At 40.2% G+C, this 22,602-nt stretch overlaps 2 protein-coding genes across 3 annotated transcripts in view; one reads left to right on the plus strand and one right to left on the minus strand.

Moving 5' to 3' along the window:
• EIF3F (eukaryotic translation initiation factor 3 subunit F) overlaps positions 1-22,602 on the minus strand; it is a 91,517-nt gene that overhangs the window by 25,677 nt on the left and 43,238 nt on the right. The gene's annotated exons all lie outside the window — the stretch shown is intronic.
• On the plus strand, positions 7,618-12,757 carry NLRP10 (NLR family pyrin domain containing 10). The gene is made up of 2 exons (XM_055284648.2): positions 7,618-8,076; positions 9,641-12,757. Exons 1-2 carry the CDS (start codon positions 7,788-7,790, stop codon positions 11,458-11,460), a joined length of 2,109 nt encoding a protein of 702 aa, XP_055140623.1. The 5' UTR covers positions 7,618-7,787; the 3' UTR covers positions 11,461-12,757.

Here is a 22,602-nt window from a genome sequence, read left to right on the forward strand (position 1 = left end):
AAGACACAATTGACAAGGAAATTTGGTTGCTTTTGTGGCATACAACAATTTTACATAATAGTCATAATTACTACTGATAACGTATGCTAAGACATATCAGAATCACAGGAATTTCATACAATTTGGGAACATATACTAATAACACATTTATATAAATATATTTCTAATAACTTTGGAGACTGTGACACTAGAATAGAGGAAAAACTTCCAAGACTCCCATGGAGAGCTGAAATGTTCATGAATATCAAACAGAATAGTAGTTAACTCCATGGACTGAACTAATAGAAGACTGAAATTATCCTTTTATGACATTTTGTTTAAAACATTGCTGATCCTTTGTTTTTCAGAGCCAATAAACTTTTCTTTTGAGGTTTTTACAGCTTTTAACAATTGAGTACACTCTTATAAACAAAATTTGGAACATATTTCTCTCTACCTGATTTCTCAAAAATTTGGAAACTACTTGTGAATATTTTTAACTTATGGCAATATAGTCATTTGCACAAGTGCAGTAAGAATCTGTTTTCATTTGTAACAGGACACAATTGGAGACACAGGTTATTTTACCAAGGTTTTGACTGGAATGGCATGCTTTCAGATACAGATGCCTTTAAGGATTCAAAGTTGACTTACAGGGCCAATGAAAACCCCTTGGGAAAGGTGGCCCCATATCTTGTCTACACAGTCCGTGTACAGGTTCCTTACCTGTCGAAACCGCCTTTGCAAAATTGTATCAGTGAGAAAAGTATAACAGTAAGCTAAGATAACACAATCCCCACCTTGCCTTTCCCTTAATTATTCCTGGGCTATTGGGCCAAGCTATCTTTGGAAGACTTTTAGGCTATAGTTAAATGATAATAGGCCTTGCCCCAAACTCAACTGCTTTTGTAAAGCTAATGAGATGCCCTCAGGCTGGGAGAAGGAGAGGAGGCTAAATCCTGCTAAGGTGTAGACATAAACGACTGTCAGCCATTATTCTGGAGGTTATAAGATATGCTACTTCCCCAATTACTGCTGCAAATAACACCATTATTGTAGATTGGCCTTTTGAGATATGTTTCCAGACATTTTTGCATGTCTGATACCCATGGCTCCACCTGGACCAACAACCCCACTCCTGTGGCTGCACCCAGAAGCAATTTGGCCTGCAGGAGGACAGCTTCCATCCCTTGTGATTTCATCTCCACCCCAACCAATCAGCAGCAAGTACCTGTTACCTGGCCACCCCACCCCTTCCTCAAAACTGCCTTTGAAAAACCTCTAACCTTACCAGCTTTGAGTGAGATGACGTGAGTAGAAATTTCATCTCCCATGTGGTACAGCTGGCCTTGTGTCTGTTAAACTCTTTTTCTACTACAGTGCTATGGTCTTTCTTTATGCAGTGGGCAGGAAGAACCCCTCAGGCAATTATACTGTGGTAAGTAAAGAATATCACTTTCTGATAGTCCCAGGAGCCTCAAGTTTTCTTGGGAATTCAAGGAGAGGAATTTACCCAATTAATACAGATATTTGTGGGCAGAGGCTAGGCTTAAGGCATTAAAATTGAATCTGAGATTCCTTATGGAATAAAGTTCCAGCAATGCCAACTAAAAAAAAAAAAGAGGAGCATATATGACAAATAATTATTCTTGCTGACTTTATGAAAATACCTCACCCAAGTATAATAAGATTAAAACTTATTTTGCAAATGAATTTGTCTTATGACTTGTCTTTAGTGAAAATGGGACTGGAGAGAGAAAAATTCTGTTTCAAAAGTAACTATAGTACACTTGTTAGAGTCTAGTCTTGCCTAATGTTTTTCAGTTTTTATTATTTTCTACAGTTTGGACTGAATTCTAAAAATTTTCCTGGCTACAAGTCTCCAAAACAATGTTTTCAATATTTCTTCTTCTTTTTTTTCCTTTTCTCCCATTTTTCCTGATTTGAAATCACTGAAGATTAAGCTGTGCTTTCTTAAAGCTTTGTGAACAACTTAAACTTTAGAAGAAAATAATGGCAGCCTATTTACATACCAAAACCCTTTCATACCTGCCTACTGATGTATGGACTTCAGAGTAATATGACCTATATGAATTTTCCAGGATTGTTCTTCATTGTTTGTTTGTTTGTTGTTGTTTTTCTTCCTCCCTCCCCCTGTTTTCTCTTTGTAGAATGTGTGACTTTACAATCTGCTAAAAATGAGCTTTCCTAATAATGTGGGACCTACCCGTCCAGGAATAAACCATCCTAGCCATGAGAGATCTGACAAAACCTCAGGTCAAAGACTCTTTTTCCTCTGAAATGCTTTCTTTGAAAGATTTTTAAAAAGAAAAGTGGGGAAATGCAAAAGGAAAATAAATCTCAGGTCCCCCAAATCACTAAGCCAAAGGGAAAAGTTAAACTGGGTACTGTGGGCATACTTGCCTCCCATTCTATTCCTAAATAAGATAGATACAAAGATACAAAAAAAAAAAAAACAAACCTACATACCTCCGTCACAATTTGCCCACAGAATTCCTTGTGGATAAAAAACAGAACTCAAAGTCATCCCTCTGTTAACATGATACAAATGCATATCTGATTGCTTCCTTGCTCCATTATTTCACTAAGCTAGACTAAGGCGTAAGTGACTCTTCCTGTAAATTGTGTATTCAGTGAAAGGCTGATCAGAAACTAAAAATAATGTGTCTTATCTTTGTGTCTTGTCTACCTATGACCTGGAAGCCCTCTCCCTGCTTTGATTTGTCCTGCTTTTCTGGACTGAACCAATGTACATCTTACATATATTGATTGATGTCTCATGTCTCCCTAAAGTGTATAAAACCGAGCTGTGCCCCGACCACCTTAGGCACATTGCTTCAGGACCTACTGAGGCTGTGTCATAGGCACATCCTTAACCTTGGCAAAATAAACTTTCTAAATTGATTGAGACCTGTCTCAGACACTTTTTGGTTTACAAAAGCCTTGTGACAACACTCTTGAGAAAAGACAGCTTCTAGCAGCAGAGACAGATACCTCCAAAATGGCCACAGGATCTCCTGTCTCAAGAAGACCTTTAAGCTTACCAACTCCACGTGCTAACTCCATCAAAACTGACCAAGGTGTAAAGGAGAAGATGGTGACCTTTGGGGAGCCTGGGGGGACCGTCTCAAAGGGCCCTTGTATAAGAGGGGACAGGGGTTGGAGCTCCTGCCTGTGTCAAAAAGAAGGCTTGGAAGCAAGAGGATGAAGACGTGTGTTCAACTTTGCCTTGGGATCTGTCTCCATAGGTAGGGAAAGAGTATGATGAATGTGGGAACACTGCAGCTTGATTGAGAAACTCCAATTGCTTCACGTGTTTTTCTCATTGCCCTTGTTTCTAAGAGTTTGCTGTGAAGAAACACTGTGTATAGAGTGAGTGTGTAAGTATGTGTGTGTGTGTGTATGGGAAAGAGAGAGACTCATACCTACCAGCTGGCTTCATCTCTCTCTCACTCTCTCTTTCTATTTTGTCTGCTCATTTTTCTGATATCTCTCTGTATCTCTTCTCTGACTCTTTACTCTTTTGATCTCTTGCTATTCCCACGCTTGGTTTCTCTTTCTTTCGTCTCCACTCCTTCCCTTTTTGAGACTTAGTTGCAATTGTCAGTGTTGCCTGTAGCCAGGCCAGGGTGGATAGGCAGGGAGGACTCATTTCATCTCTTGCCTCCGCCCTCCAATTATAGTTGGTTCCATGAGTCTCATTCCTCCTTTCTTCAGGTGTGATTCTGAATCTGGCACAGTGGGCTCCAGACCTGGTGCCTTCGCAGTAAGTGGCCTTTCTGCTCTCTCTGTCACCCTAACTACATAACTGTGTCTCACTCTTTTATCTTCCCATCTTGGTCTCTGGGTCCTGGTTCTTGGCAGTCTTGTTTTTGTCGCTAGCCTCATCTTGGTCAAGGCACTGGGAAAGGCCAGTCCCATTCCCGCCTGTTCCCCTGGACTCTGGGGTACTCCCTGAGCAATGGGCACAAGAGGCCTTGGAGGAGGAGGAGAGGTGCACAGGAGGGAAGGCTTGCAGTGGCCTCCTCAAGGTGTCTCCCCTCCTCAACCACCCCTTCCCTCTCACTCATGGGAGATGCTCTTACACGTACTTCACAGAGCATATGGAGACTCAGACGTGACCATGCTTATCTTCTGACCACAAAACCCACACATTTGACTTTCTCTGCCAAACAACCTCTCTCACTTTCCTCAGGAATGAATGGATCCTGTTCCTTCCAGCCCCCTGTCAAAGGCAATCTTTTGCCTTTGCTTCGAATCCTGTCCCAATCCCCATTCTCCATTCCCTCCTCTGGTGCTTGCCTTTCTCTTCTGCATTTCTAACCTGACCGCTCTATGGGAGGCTTTGTATCAGCATCCAGGTACATTCCGCTCTTTCCCATGTTAAAGCAAGCAAAACCTTCTCTGGACTTCACATTTCCCATATTACCTCAGGACCTTTCTCATCACTTTTGTTACCAAGCTTCCAGAGAGATTTGTCTATACGTGTTAACTCTATTTCTTTACCTCTTACTGTTTCTTTGCTAAGTTAATTTTTATCTTTTCAAAGTAATCCGTGGTTATGGTTTCTAAAGTCAATAGGCATTAAAAAGCTTATGCCCTGGAACAGTTGTCCTTTCCTCTCCTGATGCCCAGTCTCTTTTCCCTGAAACAACTATTAATACATTAGATTTTAACTATTTCTTCTTGCATCTCTGCATTTTGAAGTAATATGTGTACTGTATATCACTATCTTTTGATTCAACATTTTAGGCATTATCTATCAACTTCCTCTTCTAGTACATTCCACCACCATCCTTTCAATATAATTATATTTTAAGTTTTAGTTAGAGCAATGTTCAGTGGTTACACTATGATTTCTATGCAAACATTATTCACACTTGAGTATATTAGTTTACTATTATATTTCCAATTTTATTTTTTGTTTCTCCTCTTGCTAGTAATTTCTTTATTTTACTTTCATTTATCTGGTTTTCTTGGAAGTTACTGCTAGCTTTTTCCACCTTCTAATAGCCTCCCAATAGGCTCTTTTAGAAGGCCAATAGCATCAGCTAATCTAGCAAGTCTTTTTTCTTTTTCTTTTTTTTTTTTTTTTTTTTGAGACGGAGTCTCGCTCTGTCGGCCCAGGCTGGAGTGCAGTGGCGCAATCTCGGCTCACTGCAAGCTCCGCCTCCCAGGTTCATGCCATTCTCCTGCCTCAGCCTCTCTGAGTAGCTGGGACTACAGGCGCCCGCCACCACGCCCGGCTAATTTTTTTGTATTTTTAGTAGAGACGGGGTTTCACCATGTTGATCAGGCTGGTCTCAAACTCCTGACATCAAATGATCCACGCACCTCAGTCTCCCAAAGTGCTGGGATTACAGGCGTGAGCCACCGTGCCTGGCCTGTTTTTCTCCTTGTTTGAATTCCTACTTCATGGAGCTCCTATCTTCTTCCTTTTTCATTCTCCAGTGATTTCAACAACTTAGAGAAATGGTGCACTGGTGGAGGATACGGTGGTGACAGTGCTTCAATTCTTTCGTCTCTCTAGTCAAACTGCCCCAGCCTAGGCTGGGGTTAAGTGGTAGAGGAGGAGTGTGGGTTTCAGGGAAGGACGTGGGAAGTCTCCTGGGCTCTTTTTCTCTTGGTGACAGAATAGTTCATGCCTTCCACCCCTCCCTTGTTTCTCAACTTCAACATTTGAAAAAATGAGGTCAAATTTCCCACTGGTGAGCAATTGCCCATCCCATTGACAGTCATCCCACTGACAGTCAGTGGGTGGTTCTGCTTCACAGAGGCTTGGGGCAGGTGGGGAGGGGCCCTTCTGTTCCAGGCCTACATATATGAGGAACTGTTAGGTACCAGCACCACCAAACAGAAGTGAACTAGTGAGTATGGGCTAAGAGAGCCCAGTCTTGGACCTGTAGAGCTGTCTGACCAGGAAAGGGGATCTGTTTCATCTCAGTCCCCAGGCTTTGCTTACTGGGCTGCTGGATCAGGGAGCTGAGTTCTCCCTGCCTCACCTCCAGCTCCCCAAGTCTGAACTGTGGCAAGCAGCCTAGACTGGACATCTTCTTGGCAGGTTCTAGTGTTGTCTTTTCTTTCCTGAATTATTAAATAGCTCTGCCAACATCAGAAATTTGCAGGGAAGCCCTGAGTCTTCCCATGCAGCCTGAAGCTTTGTTGTAAATTCATCCCGCTTTCACAGGCCTGCTTTTCCAAACTGGCTATGACTCACAGCCAAAGTCCCATGTGTCCTAACATGTTCCAAACATTTTCTTTCTCTGTCAGTATGTAGTCAAAATGTTGGTATTTGAATCGCAACAACTCTCTGTGTTCCCAAATTATCTTTTGAACACTCTCAGTGATGAATGTGACATTGTACTACTGAGATGGGTTCCCTATGGGCCTTAGGTCACAGGCGTATTTCTGGATTCTGAAGGCTTTCTATTAATTGTTGCTTTTCTTTTCCAAAGACTGCCACCTGGCCTACATTTTAGTTCTACATTAGAAACACAACTCAAAATCCTGCTCTCCTTTCCCTGTTACTTTAGTATTTATACATGTCTCCAGTTTCTGGTAACATTTAGCCTAACTTCCTGGTTCCTGACTCTGTCTTCTATTTGTTTATCTTTTGAGTTTTTTCTGTCTCTCTCTTCCACCCAGGGCATAGATCACAGTTTAAATCCTGCCTCTTTGCCCAGTGGCCTAGCTCTGGAAAACTCTGAAAAACCGTTTTTCTCTGACTGCCAAATTTCTCATGTGGAACAGTACCTGAGATGGTTTCTGAGATGATCAAAAAGGATATGTAAATCACCTGGCACAAAGTCAGCACTCACAGGTGGCGGTTCCTCTTCGCATCATTATCTGGATTTGTTTCCTTATTTGAATTAGGAGACTTCTAGCTTTGCAATCCATGTGTGACTGAGGCCAGGAGGCTGACATGTGAGGCCAATGGGTTGAGTGTAGATTTTTTTTACCTTCTTGCCATACCACAGCAGTTCCAGCAAATGTGCTCCAGCTCTCTATAGGTTCACACAGCCAGGGACAGGCTCACTTTTAAAACTTAAAACTTGGCCGGGCACAGTAGCTCATGCCTGTAATCCCAGCACTTTGGGAGGCCAAAGCGGGCAGATCACCTGAGGTCAGGAGATCGAGTCTAGCCGGGCCAATATGGTGAAACCCCATCTCTACTAAAAATACGAAAGTGAGCTGGGCATGGTGGTGGGCACCTATAATTCCGGCTACTTGGGAGGCTGAGGCAGGAGAATTGCTTGAATGCGGGATACGGAGGTTGCAGTGAGCTGAGATCATGCCACTGCTCCCCAGCCTGGGCAACAGAAGGAGACTCTGTCTCCCAAAAAAATAAAATAAATAAAAAACTTAAAGTTATTTTTTTCTTAATCCATCCATCTAAGGAGGCATACAGAGCCTAATAAAGAATGTTTGTGAGAGGGGAAGAGGAAGGGAGCGAGGAGAGAGAGAGAGAGAGACAGAGATAGAGTTTGGGAGAGAGAGAGATTGAGAGATTAACATACCTATGTACCTTCCTACCCATTTGCCAACACAGTCACGTGTCACCGGACAAAGAGGCAGAGGGGAATGACTAGGAAAATTCCCCTGCTGTTTCATCTGCTTGTCTTTCTTGGAGCTTTGCACATGTATCTCATCTCTCCCTGGCCTCCGCTCTGTAGCTTGCCAAGCCCCCAGAAAGCAGGGTGGGCCTCTCAGCAGTGGACCTCTCCTTTTGCCTCTTTCTCCAGGTCACTGGTCTTCTGGTCTGGACTTGACCCTTCCGTCAGATCACCATGGCCATGGCCAAGGCCAGAAACCCCCGGGAGGCACTGCTGTGGGCCTTGAGTGACCTTGAGGAGAACGATTTCAAGAAGTTAAAGTTCTACTTACGGGATATGACCCTGTCTGAGGGCCAGCCCCCACTGGCCAGAGGGGAGTTGGGGGGCCTGATTCCGGTGGACCTGGCAGAATTACTGATTTCAAAGTATGGAGAAAAGGAGGCTGTGAAAGTTGTCCTCAAGGGCTTGAAGGTCATGAACCTGTTGGAACTTGTGGACCAGCTCAGCCACATTTGTCTGCATGGTGAGTGTGGAGCGGGGAAGGGGAGGGCAGGATGGCACTGGGACTCCCCTCCCGCCGTGGCATTTCCAGAGCTGCCTGTAGCCTGTACCTTATGTCTTCTGTCACCTTGTCCTCTAGTCCCTGGTGCCCCAGAGTCCTTGGTGGTCTCCACCTGAGGGCTCCAACAACTGTCAGGAGCGGGACTGAGCCAAAGCTGGGATTTATTTAAGAAAAGACTAGTCTTTCTTCCCCACCTCCTACCTCCAGTTGCAGTGGCAGAGAAGGGGAGAGTCTGAAGAAAGGGGCTTAGAGACTGGGAGGGTGTTGGTGAAGGGATTTCCACTAACCAGAAGAAATAGCATCAGGATGTAGGGGTCAGACCTGTCCCTAGCTGCTTCCTGGCAGGCAGCTCAGGCTGCTTCTAAGTCTTCTGTGCCCCTGATCTCTCAAGGAACCACACTACAGAATGGGTGGTGTGGAACCTCATGGCCTCCTAGTTCTTCCTATGGGTGCCTGGGGGGAGAGGGGGATCTTTTGGTGCCTTTGCTCCCTCCCATAGGCACCTTTCATGCCTGAAAGCTCCTCTGCTACATACAAATGGGAGGGTTTCATGGACCCAGAGTCATGGCTCTTTCTGAGAAGCTGGTTTATCTTTAGCATTTGGCTTGTCCTTTCCCAAGAACAGGCTTATCTTACTCCCTTTTGTATTGCTATAAAGGAATACCTGAGACTGGGTAATTTATAAAGAAAAGAGGTTTATTTGGCTCATGGTTTGGCAGGTGGTACAAGAGGCATATTGTCAACATTGACTTCTGGTGAGGCCTCAGGAAGCTTTCAGTTATGGAAGAAGGCAAGGTCAGAGCTGGTGTGTCACATGGCAAGAGAGAGAGGAAGAGAGAGGGGAGGAGGTGCCAGGCTTTTTTAAACAACCAGCTCTTGTGTAGCTAATAGAGCAAGAACTCATTCATTACCATGGGGAGCGCCCTAAGACATTCATGAGGGATTTGCCCCCATGACAAAAACAACTCCCACTAGGCCCTACCTCCAACATTGGGGATCACATTTCAACCTGAAATTTGGAGGGGACAAACATCCAAACTATATCAAGGTTCCTATCACTTCATCATCCTCAGGCATCCCTTTCCTTTCCCCTCTCTCTGTCCTCACCTCTTCACATGGAGACATTTCACATGACCACTCAGACATTCATGCACTCTCACACAGGCATTTTGCACTTACATGTATTCTTACAGACACACACTTGCTGATGCACACTGACATGACTTCCCTGCACAACAGTACACAAAGGTCCATGAGCACATGTGGATACCAGCATTCATGCACAAATATCCACACACACAGAGCACACCCTTGCACACTCAGATGTGCATATGCATACTGCACCTGCACACACACACTCATGCACACATACAGTGGCCCCTCCCCATGAAGCCAGAACTATAATCTCAGCGAGATCCAAGTTGGAGACATACAAGAAGACTAATGAGCAGAGTCAGTTTGGAGGGGCCATTTTGCCTTCTAAAATTCCCATTTCACCACCTAACATCCCATTTGTTTGGCTCAGATTACAGAGAAATATACCGAGAGCATGTGTGCTGCCTCGAGGAATGGCAGGAAGCAGGAGTCAATGGCAGATACAACCAGGTGCTCCTGGTGGCCAAGCCCAGCTCAGAGAGCCCAGAATCACTTGCCTGCCCCATCCCGGAGCAGGAGCTGGACTCTGTCATGGTGGAGGCTCTATTTGATTCAGGGGAAAAGCCCTCCCTGGCCCCATCCTTAGTTGTGCTACAGGGGTCGGCTGGCACTGGAAAGACAACTCTCGCCAGAAAAATGGTGTTGGACTGGGCCACCGGTACTCTGTACCCAGGCCGGTTTGATTATGTCTTTTATGTAAGCTGCAAAGAAGTGGTCCTGCTGCTGGAGAGCAAACTGGAGCAGCTCCTTTTCTGGTGCTGCGGGGACAATCAAGCCCCTGTCACAGAGATTCTGAGGCAGCCGGAGCGGCTCCTGTTCATCCTGGATGGCTTTGATGAGCTGCAGAGGCCCTTTGAAGAAAAGTTGAAGAAGAGGGGTTTGAGTCCCAAGGAGAGCCTGATGCACCTTCTAATTAGGAGACATACACTCCCCACATGCTCCCTTCTTATCACCACCCGGCCCCTGGCTTTGAGGAATCTGGAGCCCTTGCTGAAACAAGCACGCCATGTCCATATCCTAGGCTTCTCTGAGGAGGAGAGGGCCAGGTACTTCAGCTCCTATTTCACGGATGAGAAGCAAGCTGCCCGTGCCTTCGACATTGTACAGAAAAATGACATTCTCTACAAAGCGTGTCAGATTCCAGGCATTTGCTGGATGGTCTGCTCCTGGCTGAAGGGGCAGATGGAGAGAGGCAAAGCTGTCTTAGAGACACCTAGAAACAGCACTGACATCTTCATGGCTTACGTCTCCACCTTCCTGCCGCCCGATGATGATGGGGGCTGCTCCGAGCTTTCCCGGCACAGGGTCCTGAGGAGTCTGTGCTCCCTAGCTGCTGAAGGGATTCAGCACCAGAGGTTCCTATTTGAAGAAGCTGAGCTAAGGAAACATAATTTAGATGGCCCCAGGCTTGCTGCTTTCCTGAGTAGTAACGACTACCAATTGGGACTTGCCATCAAGAAGTTCTACAGCTTCCGCCACATCAGCTTCCAGGACTTTTTTCATGCCTTGTCTTACCTGGTGAAAGAGGACCAAAGCCGGCTGGGGAAAGAGTCCCGCAGAGAAGTGCAAAGGCTGCTGGAGGTAAAGGAGCAGGAAAGGAATGATGAGATGACCCTCACTATGCAGTTTTTATTGGACATATCGAAAAAAGACAGCTTCTCGAACTTGGAGCTCAAGTTCTGCTTCAGGATTTCTCCCTGTTTAGCACAGGATCTGAAGCATTTTAAAGAACAGATGGAATCTATGAAGCACAACAGGACCTGGGATTTGGAATTCTCCCTATATGAAGCTAAAATAAAGAATCTGGTAAAAGGTATTCAGATGAACAATGTATCATTCAAGATAAAACATTCAAATGAAAAGAAATCACAGAGCCAGAATTTATTTTCTGTCAAAAGCAGCTTGAGTCACGGACCTAAGAAGGAGCAAAAATGTCCTTCTGTCCATGGACAGAAGGAGGGCAAAGATAATATAGCAGGAACACAAAAGGAGGCTTCTACTAGAAAAGGCAGAGGGACAGAGGAAACAGATGAGGAAGTTAGGTGCAGTGGGATGGGAAGCAGGGAAATGGGGACAATCACGCTGAAGGGTTGGAGGAATGAAGGGGTGAAGGGACAGACAGGAAGATGGGGAAAGACAGACAAAGTTAAAAAGGATGGAGAGAGGAGAATCAAGACTAATGGGTACTAGAAGGAGTGAAGGACAAAAGAACGAATAGAAAAGAGAATTAGATTCGAGACGATCAGAAGATATAAACATAGGACCTGGGCAAATGTGCAGTGAGTCCTTAGGAACAGCCCCATGCACCACCAAGTTCTTTAGTACCATCCCCAGAGGCTGTTTATGACTTCCTACAGTATAGAGTACAGTTTCCATAGCTCCTCTTATATGTTAATGACCAAGCATTTGATTCTGACATTTTACTCTTTCCTATACAATATACTATTTCCTGGTTATTTCAGAGAGGGCTTCTGGAAACATTTCCAGGAATTGTTTTTACAGCCTAAAGCTATAGGGATACAGACATGTAAGAAAGGCAAGGATTATACATTTTGAATTCATCATGCTGTGTCCAGACCTGTGCAAAAACCTGGCATAGAATACTGTATAGTAAAGGTTTATTGAATGTGTGTCTAGGGACCTCTTTGTCCTCAATCTGAAATTAAGTTTATATAATTAAAGATTTTGATACATGGATGTTGGCAATTGGGAGAAGGAAAGGATAAATTTGGAGTTACATACCAAGGCTCCACCAGATGAAAATAGTGCCTGACTGTGGATTTCACGGGCAACAAAAGCAAATGTAACACAAGAACTTATATTGGTGTTATAAGCATGTCAAAATTATGCAAGAGATAATATAACAGTTTTATGGGCTAGAAATAATAAACATAAATTACTTATAGTCATTATTGCTAGTTGAATATGCACAAAATATCATTGAGGTGAGAATCAGTGTGTTTTACTGGAAAGATTAGGAACACTGGTTCTAATAAACCTGGTTCTAAATACTGGATCTAAATACTGGATCTGCCATTTTCTAGCTATATACCTTTGCTCAATTCTTTTCCAAGAGTCAGTTTAAAACAATTTATAAAATAAGAATTGTAACATTTATAATTTGGGGAAATATAAGGTTTAGACCTACTACTGCTACTGCTACTAGAGTAGCAGAAACCATGACAATAATAAAAGCTAACACATTTTAGAGCTGTTGTTGTGTGCCAGGTTTTGGGCAAGCATTTACATACACATACAGTTTAGTTTTCTCCCATTTTAAAAATGTACATAAATGTTCTGTTGTGTCTTGGCCTCTTCCCCTCAATATCTAGTTTTTATATGTTACACATAATGTTGCCATAATTATTTTGAATGTCTTTTTCTGCACATATATATTCATTTGTGTTGGATATACCTAAAACTGGAATTTCCAGGTCAAAGGATATATATGTCTTTGGCTATAGAAGATAAAAGTGAACAATTTTTTGAAGTGGTTGTATTAATCTTCTTTAATAGTGTGTAAGAGTTACCACTATTCCAAATCCTTGCCAACACTTAGTATTGTCAATCTTTTCACTTTAGCTATTCTTGTGGTTACATAATCATGGTTTTAATTTGCATTTTTCCTGTGAGTAATGAGGTTGTCTATACAAAACTTTATTGGCTATTTAGATACACCCTTTGGTGAATTGACTATTAACTTTTTTATTCATTTAAAAATGTTAACAATATCTGTCATGAGCATATACTCAAAAACCCTCTACCAAATATGAGTAAATTGAATCCAACAGTGTATAAAAAGAATTATATATTATGACCAAGTGAGATTTATTTCAGGTATATAAGGCTAGATCAGTATTTAAAAATTAATGTAATTTATCACATCAACAGGCTAAAGAAGTAAAATCATATGATCATATCAATAGATGCAGAAAAACATTTCCAACATCTATTTATGATAGAAACTCTCAACAAATTAGGAATAGAGGGGAACTTCTTCAGTTTGATAAACAACATCTACAAAAGGCCTATGGCTAAAATCATACTTAATTGTGAGAAAGTAGATGCTTTCTCCATAAGATTGGGAACAAGGCAAGGATGCCTTTTCTCACCGCTCCTATTCAACTTTGTGCTGGACATCCTAGCAATGCAATAAAAGAAGAAAAGGATGCAGCCATAAAAAAGAATGAGATCATGTCCTTTGCAGGGACATGAATAGAGCTGGAGGCCATTATCCTTAGCAAATTAATGCAAGAACAGGCAACCAAATACCACATGTTCTCACTTATAAGTGGGAGTTAAATGATGAGAACACATGGACACATAGAGGGGAACAACACACATTGGGGCCTATCGAAGGCTGAGGGATGGGAGGATCAGGAAAAATAACTAATGGGTAGTAGGTTCAACACCTGGCTGATGAAATAATGTGTACAACAAAACCCCGACACAAATTTACCTATGTAACGAACCTGCACATGTGCCCCTGAACTTAAAATAAAAGTTAAAAAAAGAAGAAAAGGAAATAGAAGATATAGTGATTGGGAGGGAAGAAATAACATGTCTGTGTTCACAGATGACAAAATTGTCTATGTAGAAAATGTCAAATAATTTATTTTTTAAACCCTCTGGAACTAATAAGTAATTATAGTAAGATTGAAGAATACAAGGCTAATATGCAAAATTCTATTGGTTTCTTATATACCAGCAATGAACACAACACCATCTACCTTAGCACCAAAAAATACTTACATATAAACCAATTAAATATTTACAAGATCTCTATGAGGGAAATGACAACACTCTGAGGAAAGAAATCAAAGAAGCTGTAAATGAATGGGAAGATTTCCCATGTTCATGAATAGAAAGACTCAATATTGTTAAGATGTTAGTTTTCCCCAATTTGATCTGTAGATTCGATGCAATCCCAATCAAGATCCCAGCAAATAACTTTGTGGACATTGATAAGCTGATTCTAATGTTTATGTGCAAAGGCAAAAGACTCAGAATAGCCAATAAAATATTGAAGAAGAACAAATTTGGAGGAGTGCTGCTATCCAACTTCTTCCTACTATAAAGCTACAGTAATCAAGACAGTATGGTATTGTTAAAATAATAGAGAAATCAGTGGAGTAGAACAGAGAACCAGAAACAAACCCACACAAAAATGGTCAATTGATCTTAGACAAAGGAGCAAAAGCAATTTAATGGAGAAAGTTTACTCTTTTCAACAAACAGTGCTGAAATAACTGGACATCCACATGTAAAAAAATGAATCTAGATGTAAAATACAAAAGTACTAATAAAAACTGCTAGAAGATAATATAGGAGAAAATCTAGGTGACCTTGGGTTTGGTGATGACTTTTTAGATATAACAGCAAAAGCATGAATCATAAAAAAAGAATTAGTTGGCTTCATGAAAATTAGAAACTTTTGCTCTGTGAAAGACACTGTTAAGAGAATGAAAAGCCAAAGACTGGGAGAAAATATTTGCAAACACATATCTGATAGAAGACTTGGGTAAAAAAAATATACAAATAGCTCTTAAAACTCAATAATAAATAAACAGTCTACTTAAAAAGTGAGTAGGAGGCCGAGGCTGGTGGATCACGAGGTCAAGAGATCGAGACCATCCTGGCCAACATGGTGAAACCCCATCTTTACTAAAAATACAAAAATTAGCCGGGCATGGTGGCGCACACCTGTAGTCCCAGCTACTCAGGAGACTGAGGCAGGAGAATTGCTTGAATCCGGGAGATGGAGGTTGCAGTGAGCCGAGATTGCACCACTGCACTCCAGCCTGGCAATAGAGTGAGACTGTGTCTCAAAAAAAGAAAAAAGGTGAGTAAAAAGATTGGAAGAGGCAGTTTATTAAAGAAGATACACAGATGGCAAATAAATATTTGAAAAGACGCTCAACTTCATATGTCATTAGGGAATTGCAAACTAAAACCACAATAAGATACCATGACACCTCTGTTAGAACGGCTAACATCCCAAATCCTGGCAACACTAAATGCTTGTTAGGATGTGGATTAATGGGAGCCTTATTCATTGCTAGTCAGAACACAAAATGGTACAGCCACTTTGAAAGACACTTTGCAGTTTTTTACAAAGCTAAACATAGTTTTACTATATGTAAGATCTAGCAATTATGCTCCTAGATATTAACGCAAGTGAGTTGGAAACTTATGTTCACATAAAAACCTGCACATGAATATTTATAGCAGCTTTATTTGTAATTGCCCAAATTTGGAAGCAACCAAGATGTCCTTCAATAGGTGATGGATAAGCAAACTGTGATACATCCACATAATGGAATAGTATTCAGTGATAAAAATAAATGAGCAATTAAGGCATGAAAAGTTATGGAGGAGCCTTAAATGCAACTACTAAGTGAAAGAAGTCAGTCTGAAAAGGCTACATACTGTATAATTCCAAATATATGCTCTTATGAAAAATGAAAAACTATGGAGACAATTAAAAAATCAGTGGTTGCCAGGGGTTCAACGAGAGTCAGGGAGAGATAACTAGGTGGAGGCACAGGCACTTTAGGATAGTAAAACTATTCTGTGTGATATTATAATGATGGAGTCATGACATAAATTTTTCAAAACCCATAGAGCTATACAATACAAAGAGTGAATCCTAATGTAAACTGTGGCTTGTACTTAATAATAGTGTATCAAAGTTGGTTCATCAGTGATCACAAATGTGTCACACTAATGCAAGATGTTAATAAGAGAAACTTTGTGAGGGGTTGGTGGTGGTGGAGAGGGTATATAGGAACTTTCTGTACTTAAAAAAATTTTACTGAAGTATAATTAGTTTAATACAATAAATTGTGCATATTTAATATATAAAATTTGATGAATTTGTACATACACATACATCTGTGAAACCATCACTACAATCAAGGTAGAAGACATAACAATCCTCCAAAAATGTTCCCGTGTCCGTTTTTCTTTTTGTGTGTGTTAAAAAAACAACACGAAATTTACCCTCTTATAAATTTTTAAGCACATAATACAGTATTGTTGACTATATGTGGGAATTCTGTACTTTCCACTCAATTTTTCTTTAAACCTAAAATTGCTCTTGAAAAACTAAGGAAATCTGAATAAAGTATGGACTTCAGTTAATAAAAATATATTTAACTTTACTGATATATAGGATATTAAAAATATTCTGGGTGTTAGGTTGTTTATCAGTTAATATGTGTCACACATATCTCTTCTTATTTTTTTGGCTTTTTTTTCAGTCTCTTGATGCCTTTTGATAAAGGAGTTCTTAATTTACTCATTTTTTCTTTTATGATTAATAATTTTATTTTCTGTTTAAGACATTTTCTATCCTGAGAATATAAAATAATCTTCTATATAAACTTCCAGAAACTTTATTGCTTTACTTAACATATTTAGTCTCGTAAACCACTAGGAATTAATTTTTGCATATGATGTGTGATAAAGTTTTATTTTTTCCCACTAGCAATAATCAGGTGATCTAATACTATTTATCCAAGAGATCAACATTTCTCCACAGTTCTGCAGTATCACCTTCATCATAAATCAAGTGTACATAAGTCTCTTCTGATCTCTCTATTCTTTTCCATTGATCTATTTGTAGATTCTCATGGCAAATACCATGCAGTTTTTATTATGGTAGCTTTGTAATAAGTCTTGCCACCTGGTAGTGGAAGAACAACAACTTTTCTTCTGGATTTTTGTGGCTATTTTAGGTCCTTCACATCTACACTTAAATTTTAGAAGCAGTTTGTCAATTTATAAGAAAAACATGAGGATTTTAGGGTTTTGATTGAAATTGCATGCAATCTATAGATCAAATCTGGGAGGACTGACAATTTTATAATATTGATCCTTCTAATCCATGTACATTGATTGTATATAGCTCTACTTTTTATATACATTTGATGTCTCACAGCAATATTTTGTAGTTCATATCTGTTGATGGTATTTAATATAATTCTAAGTGTGAGTCTTAAATTTTTATTTTCTAATTGTTTTTACAACTAACTTTTTATCAATCTAATTTTTTTTTGTATGTTGGTCTTCTATACTGTCATTTCCCCAAATTTACTTATTTTTTAATAGTTTAAGAGCAGACTTTTTGGACCTTATATTGACACATTATGTTGTCTGCAAATAATGACAGTTTAATTTCTTCATTTTTAAGCACTGTACCTTTAACTTATTTTTGGTGCAAATTGTGTTTATCTGTAGATTCTGGTCTTATTTCATTAGACTTTTCTTGAAAATGTTTTTTTTTTTTTGAGACAGAGTTTCACTCTTGTCACCCAGGCTGGAGTGCAGTGGCATGATCTCAGTTCACTGCAACCTCTGCCTCCCAGGTTTAAACAATTCTCCTGCCTCAGCCTCCGGGGTAGCTGGGATTACAGGCATCTGCCACCACGCCTGGCTAATTTTTGTATTTTTTAGGAGACACGGGGTTTCACCATGTTGGTCAGGCTGGTCTTGAACTCCTGAATTCAGGTGATCCACCGGCCTTGGTCTCCCAAAGTGTTGGGATTACAGGCGTGAGCCACCATGCCCGGCCTTCTTGAATTTTAAAAAATAATTTTGCTGGGTGTGGTGGCGCACACCTGTAATCCCAGCACTCTGGAGGCTAAAGTGGGAGGATTACCTGAGTTTAGGAGTTGGAGGACGGCCTGGGCAACATAGCAAGAGCCTGTCTTTAAAAAATAAATGTATATATGCATGTATAATTTTGTATTTCTTCTTCAAAGAGATCAGTTATATACATTGGATTTTCTTGGTTTGCTTTCCAAGTCTAAAACTTTTCTGTGGTCATTTAAACCTTTTATTTTCTGTTTTATTTTTCTTTATTCTATTTTCTATTTGTCGCTATGTTTTGGCAAAGAAGAGTCATTACTAAAATGGTGTCCCTATTCGAACCATTAAAGAGGAGTATGCAGGAAACGTAGGTAGGACATCTGTGTCAACCTGTGCATTGGTCACCAGTCTCTGAGCTGTGCGTTTGTATTGCCCCTGTATTTGTGTACTTTAACAATTGTGTAAATAATAACTTCATAATGACTTCTAAAAAAAAGTATGTTCTCCTCTTTAATGGTTCTGATAGGGACACCATTGTAGTAATAATTTCATTTATTATTCAATATCCTTTGTGAACTCTGGTAGGGAGTATTTTATAACTTTCATTTTTTTTAACTATATATTTCCTTAATGCTTATATTTGTGCTTTGTACTCTTGTTTTAGAGGAGCAGTTTCTTCATAGGTATTTAAAATTATTGGCTTTTCTTTTTTGGCCACAATTTTTACTGGCTTCATAGCAACATTTTTATAGTCACTGTTCTTAATATGCTATTTCCTCCCTGAAACCTTTTTTTCTTATAGTCTCTGCTTCAATATCATGCTGTTTCTCTTTTGATTATTTCTCACATTTGAACAAGTTAACTTCTTTCTATACCTTTTTTTGCGAAAAGGCTTTTTGGAGGAAGGGCTAGGGTCATTCAAGCCAACAGGGATTCTCTTGGTTAACACTAAAGTTCTTTAGAAGTTTGCTACTCAATATGTGGTTTGTGGCCCAGCCACACTGGCATCATCTGGGGGCTTGCTAAAAATGCAGAATCTCAAGGCCCACCCCAGAACTACTGAATTTGAATCTTCATTTTCAAAAGATCTTCTAGTGATTCATAGGCTCATTGAAGTGTGAGAAGAAAGAGGGGCTTTCTTTTTTGGCCTTAACAATTCTTTTTTTTTTGATACGGAATCTTGCTCTGTTGCCCAGGCTGGAGGGCAGTGGTGCGATCTCAGGTCACTGCAAGCTCCACCTCCTGGGTTCACGCCATTCTCCTGCCTCAGCCTCCCGAGTAGCTGTGACTACAGGAACCCACCACAGTGCCTGACTAATTTTTTGTATTTTTAGTAGAGACGGGGTTTCACTGTGTTAGCCAGGATGGTCTTGATCTCCTGACCTCGTGATCTGCCCTCCTCGGCCTCCCAGAGTGCTGGGATTACAGGCGTGAGCCACTGTGCCTGGCCAACAATTCTTAATCTTAGGTGAGTGCTATGACTTTCAGTGTCAGGAGTAAGGCCTTTTCAGTGATTTTACTTCTCTCCTAGCAATATATTTCTTTTGCTTATTATTTGATGTTTCTTAGACTGATTGGGGGTGGGAAAAAGAGCTTTTTTGGTCGTTCTTATGCATATTAGTCTTAGGCAGGTGCTATGACCCTGAGTCTCAGGAGTAGGGGTTGCCTTGACCCTGCCCTAAGAATAGGAGACATCTAATAGTATTGGTATGTGATCCTGGGCCCAGAACTTTTTCCTGCCCCTATTCTAAGGGATAGAAGATATTTTTTCTTTTACCCTTCCTCGGACGGCAATGTATCTTTACTTGTGCCCTGGGGTGACAGTTAGATATATTAATACATATAAATAATGTTTTATATATATTATTATATCTAATAATATATAATACAAATTATATATAATAAAGTGCATATATTTTAATAATGTAAAAAATTGCCGGGCGCGGTGGCTCACGCTTGTAATCCCAGCACTTTGGGAGGCCGAGGCGGGCGGATCACGAGGTCAGGAGATCGAGACCACGGTGAAACCCCGTCTCTACTAAAAAATACAAAAAATTAGCCGGGCGCGGTGGCGGGCGCCTGTAGTCCCAGCTACTCGGAGGCTGAGGCAGGAGAATGGCGTGAACCCGGGAGGCGGAGCTTGCAGTGAGCCGAGATTGCGCCACTGCACTCCAGCCCGGGCGACAGAGCGAGACTCTGTCTCAAAAAAAAAAAAAAAAAAAAAAAAAAAAAAAAAAAAAAAATTAAATTATGGTATAAACACAAAATTTACAATCTTAATCACTTAAGTGTAGAGTTCAGTAGTGTTAAGTATATTTGTATTATAATTATTTTAAATTTGAAATTATTGTAGAATTATAGAAAAGTTTCAAAAATACTACAGAGAGATCCTGGTACAATATCACATGCCTGTAGTCCCAGCTACCCAGGAGGCTGAAGTGGGAGTATGTCTTGAGCCCAGGTATTTGAGTCCAACCTGGGCAACATAGTGAGATCCCATCTTTAAAAAACAAAAACAAAAACAAAAAACTATAAAGAAGTTCCTGTTCCTGTATATTCTTCACCCAGATTCTACTTATGTTAACATCATACATAAACATAGTATAGTTATTAAAACTAAGCAATTAGCATTAGTTTAATGCTATTAGCTTAACTACAGACATTATTTGGATTTCACCAGTTTTTACACTAATGTTCCTTTTATATTCTAGAATCTAATCCAGGATCCCACTTTGCATTTAGCTGTCATGTCTTCTTAGTCTCCAATCTCTGACAGACATTCCCTTTATCTTTCCTTTTCTTCCTACATGACCTTGACTCCTTTGAAAAGTACTGGTCAGGTAAACTGCAGAATGCTCCTCCATTTGGATTTGTCTGATGTTTTGAAGTTACACATTTTTGAGAAAAATGCTACAGAGATGATGTGTCCTTCTTAGTGCATCATATTAGGAGGTACACGATGTTAATATGTGTTATTATTGGAAATGTTACTTTGGTCACTTTGTTAAAGTGGGGTCTGCCAGGCTTCTCCACGTTGAAGCTATTATTTTCCTTTTGTAAGTAATATATATTTTGGGGGAGACACTTTGAGACTATGTAAATGTCCTGATTTTCCTTAAAATTTCTCCCATTAATTTTGGCATCTATTGGTGGGTCTTGATTACAGCTATTATTATTTGGCTAGAATGGTGACTTTCCTATTTTCCTCATTCCTTCTACATTTAGAAGAAATTAATTATAATTTTCTTTGTAAGGAACTCCCCCCATGTAAACTTTTTTCAAATATGATAGTCATTGGGAAAGTGTAGAAATCATGGCAGTGCGATGACTTTCACAAAGTGTGTATTGCTGGTGTCACCATCACTGAGATCAAGAAATAGAACAGACTGGAATTCTGGAACCCTCCTCATGCCCTCTACCAGTCACTACCTTGTCTCATTCCAAAGGTCACCACTATCTGGATTCTAATCTCACAGATGACTTTTGTCTGTTTTTAAACTTTACATAAGTGGAAATATATGATACATACTCTTTCGAGTTTGCTTTCTCTACTCTCCATTATGTTTTTGAGATTTACTCTTATTATTGCAGTGGTTCACTAATACTTCTTTATATAATGTTCTATCATTTCGCTAAACTACAATTTTCCCATTTACTGTTGATAAACATTTGAATTATTTCCAGTTTTTGGCTATTAAGTATAATGCTCTGAATTTTCTTGTGCATGTCTGTTGGTATATATGTGTATTAATTTCTGTTGGATATATGCAGGAGTGAAACTGCTGAATCGTAGGCCATGTGTACGTTCATCTTTAGATGACATTGCCAAATAGATATCCAAAGTGAATGTAATAATTTGCACTGCCATCAGAAATGTATGAGACAAGTGGCCAACAAACATGAAAAAATGCTCAACATCACTAATCATCAGAGAAATGTAAATCAAAACCATAATGAGATATCATTTCATACCAGCCAGAATGGCTATTACTAAACAGTTAAAACACAACAGATGCTGGCAAGGCTGTAGCGAAAAGGGAACACTTATATACTATTGGTGAGAATGTAAATTGGTTCAGCCCCAGTGGAAAGCAGTTTATAAATTTCTCAAAGAAATAAAAATGAACTACCATTCCACCCAAAAATCTCATTTCTGGATATGTACCCAAAGGAGAATAAATCGTTCTACCAAAAAGACACCTGCACTCATATGTTTATTGCAGCACTATTCCAATAGCAAAGCCTTGGAAACAACCTAGGTACCCATCAATGGTGCATTGATAAAGAAAATGTGGTACATATACACCATGGAATACTACACAGCCATAAAAAGAATAAAATCATGTCTTTGGCAGCAAAATGAATGCAGGTGGAGGCCATTATCCTAAACAAATTAATGCAGAAACAGAAAACCAAATGTTGCATGTTCTCACTTATAAGTGCGAGGTAAACCCTGGATGCACATGGACACAAACATAGGAACAACACACACTGGGACTCCAAAAAGACGAAAGGATAGATGGAGGCAAGGGCTGAAAAACTTCCTGTAGGGTACTATGCTCACTGTCTGGGTGACAGGATCAATAGAAGCTGAAACTTCAGCATCACACAATATACTCTTATAACAAATATGCACGCATTTCCCCTGAATCTAAAATAAAAATTAAAATGAAAAAAGAAATGTATGAGAGTTCTAGTTGTTCCACATCTTTGCTAAAAGATGGTAAGATAAGTGTCTAG

Source organism: Symphalangus syndactylus, chromosome 6, assembly GCF_028878055.3.
Source record: "Symphalangus syndactylus isolate Jambi chromosome 6, NHGRI_mSymSyn1-v2.1_pri, whole genome shotgun sequence".
Classification (NCBI taxonomy): Eukaryota; Metazoa; Chordata; class Mammalia; order Primates; family Hylobatidae; genus Symphalangus; species Symphalangus syndactylus.

What these genes read in the sequence shown, in the direction of transcription:
- NLRP10 (XM_055284648.2), top strand. Translation starts at nt 7,788, where the DNA reads ATGGCCATGGCCAAGGCCAGAAACCCCCGGGAGGCACTGCTGTGGGCC. An exon ending in CAGCCACATTTGTCTGCATG is followed by an intron (nt 8,077 to 9,640) that starts GTGAGTGTGGAG and finishes TGTTTGGCTCAG; the next exon opens with ATTACAGAGAAATATACCGA.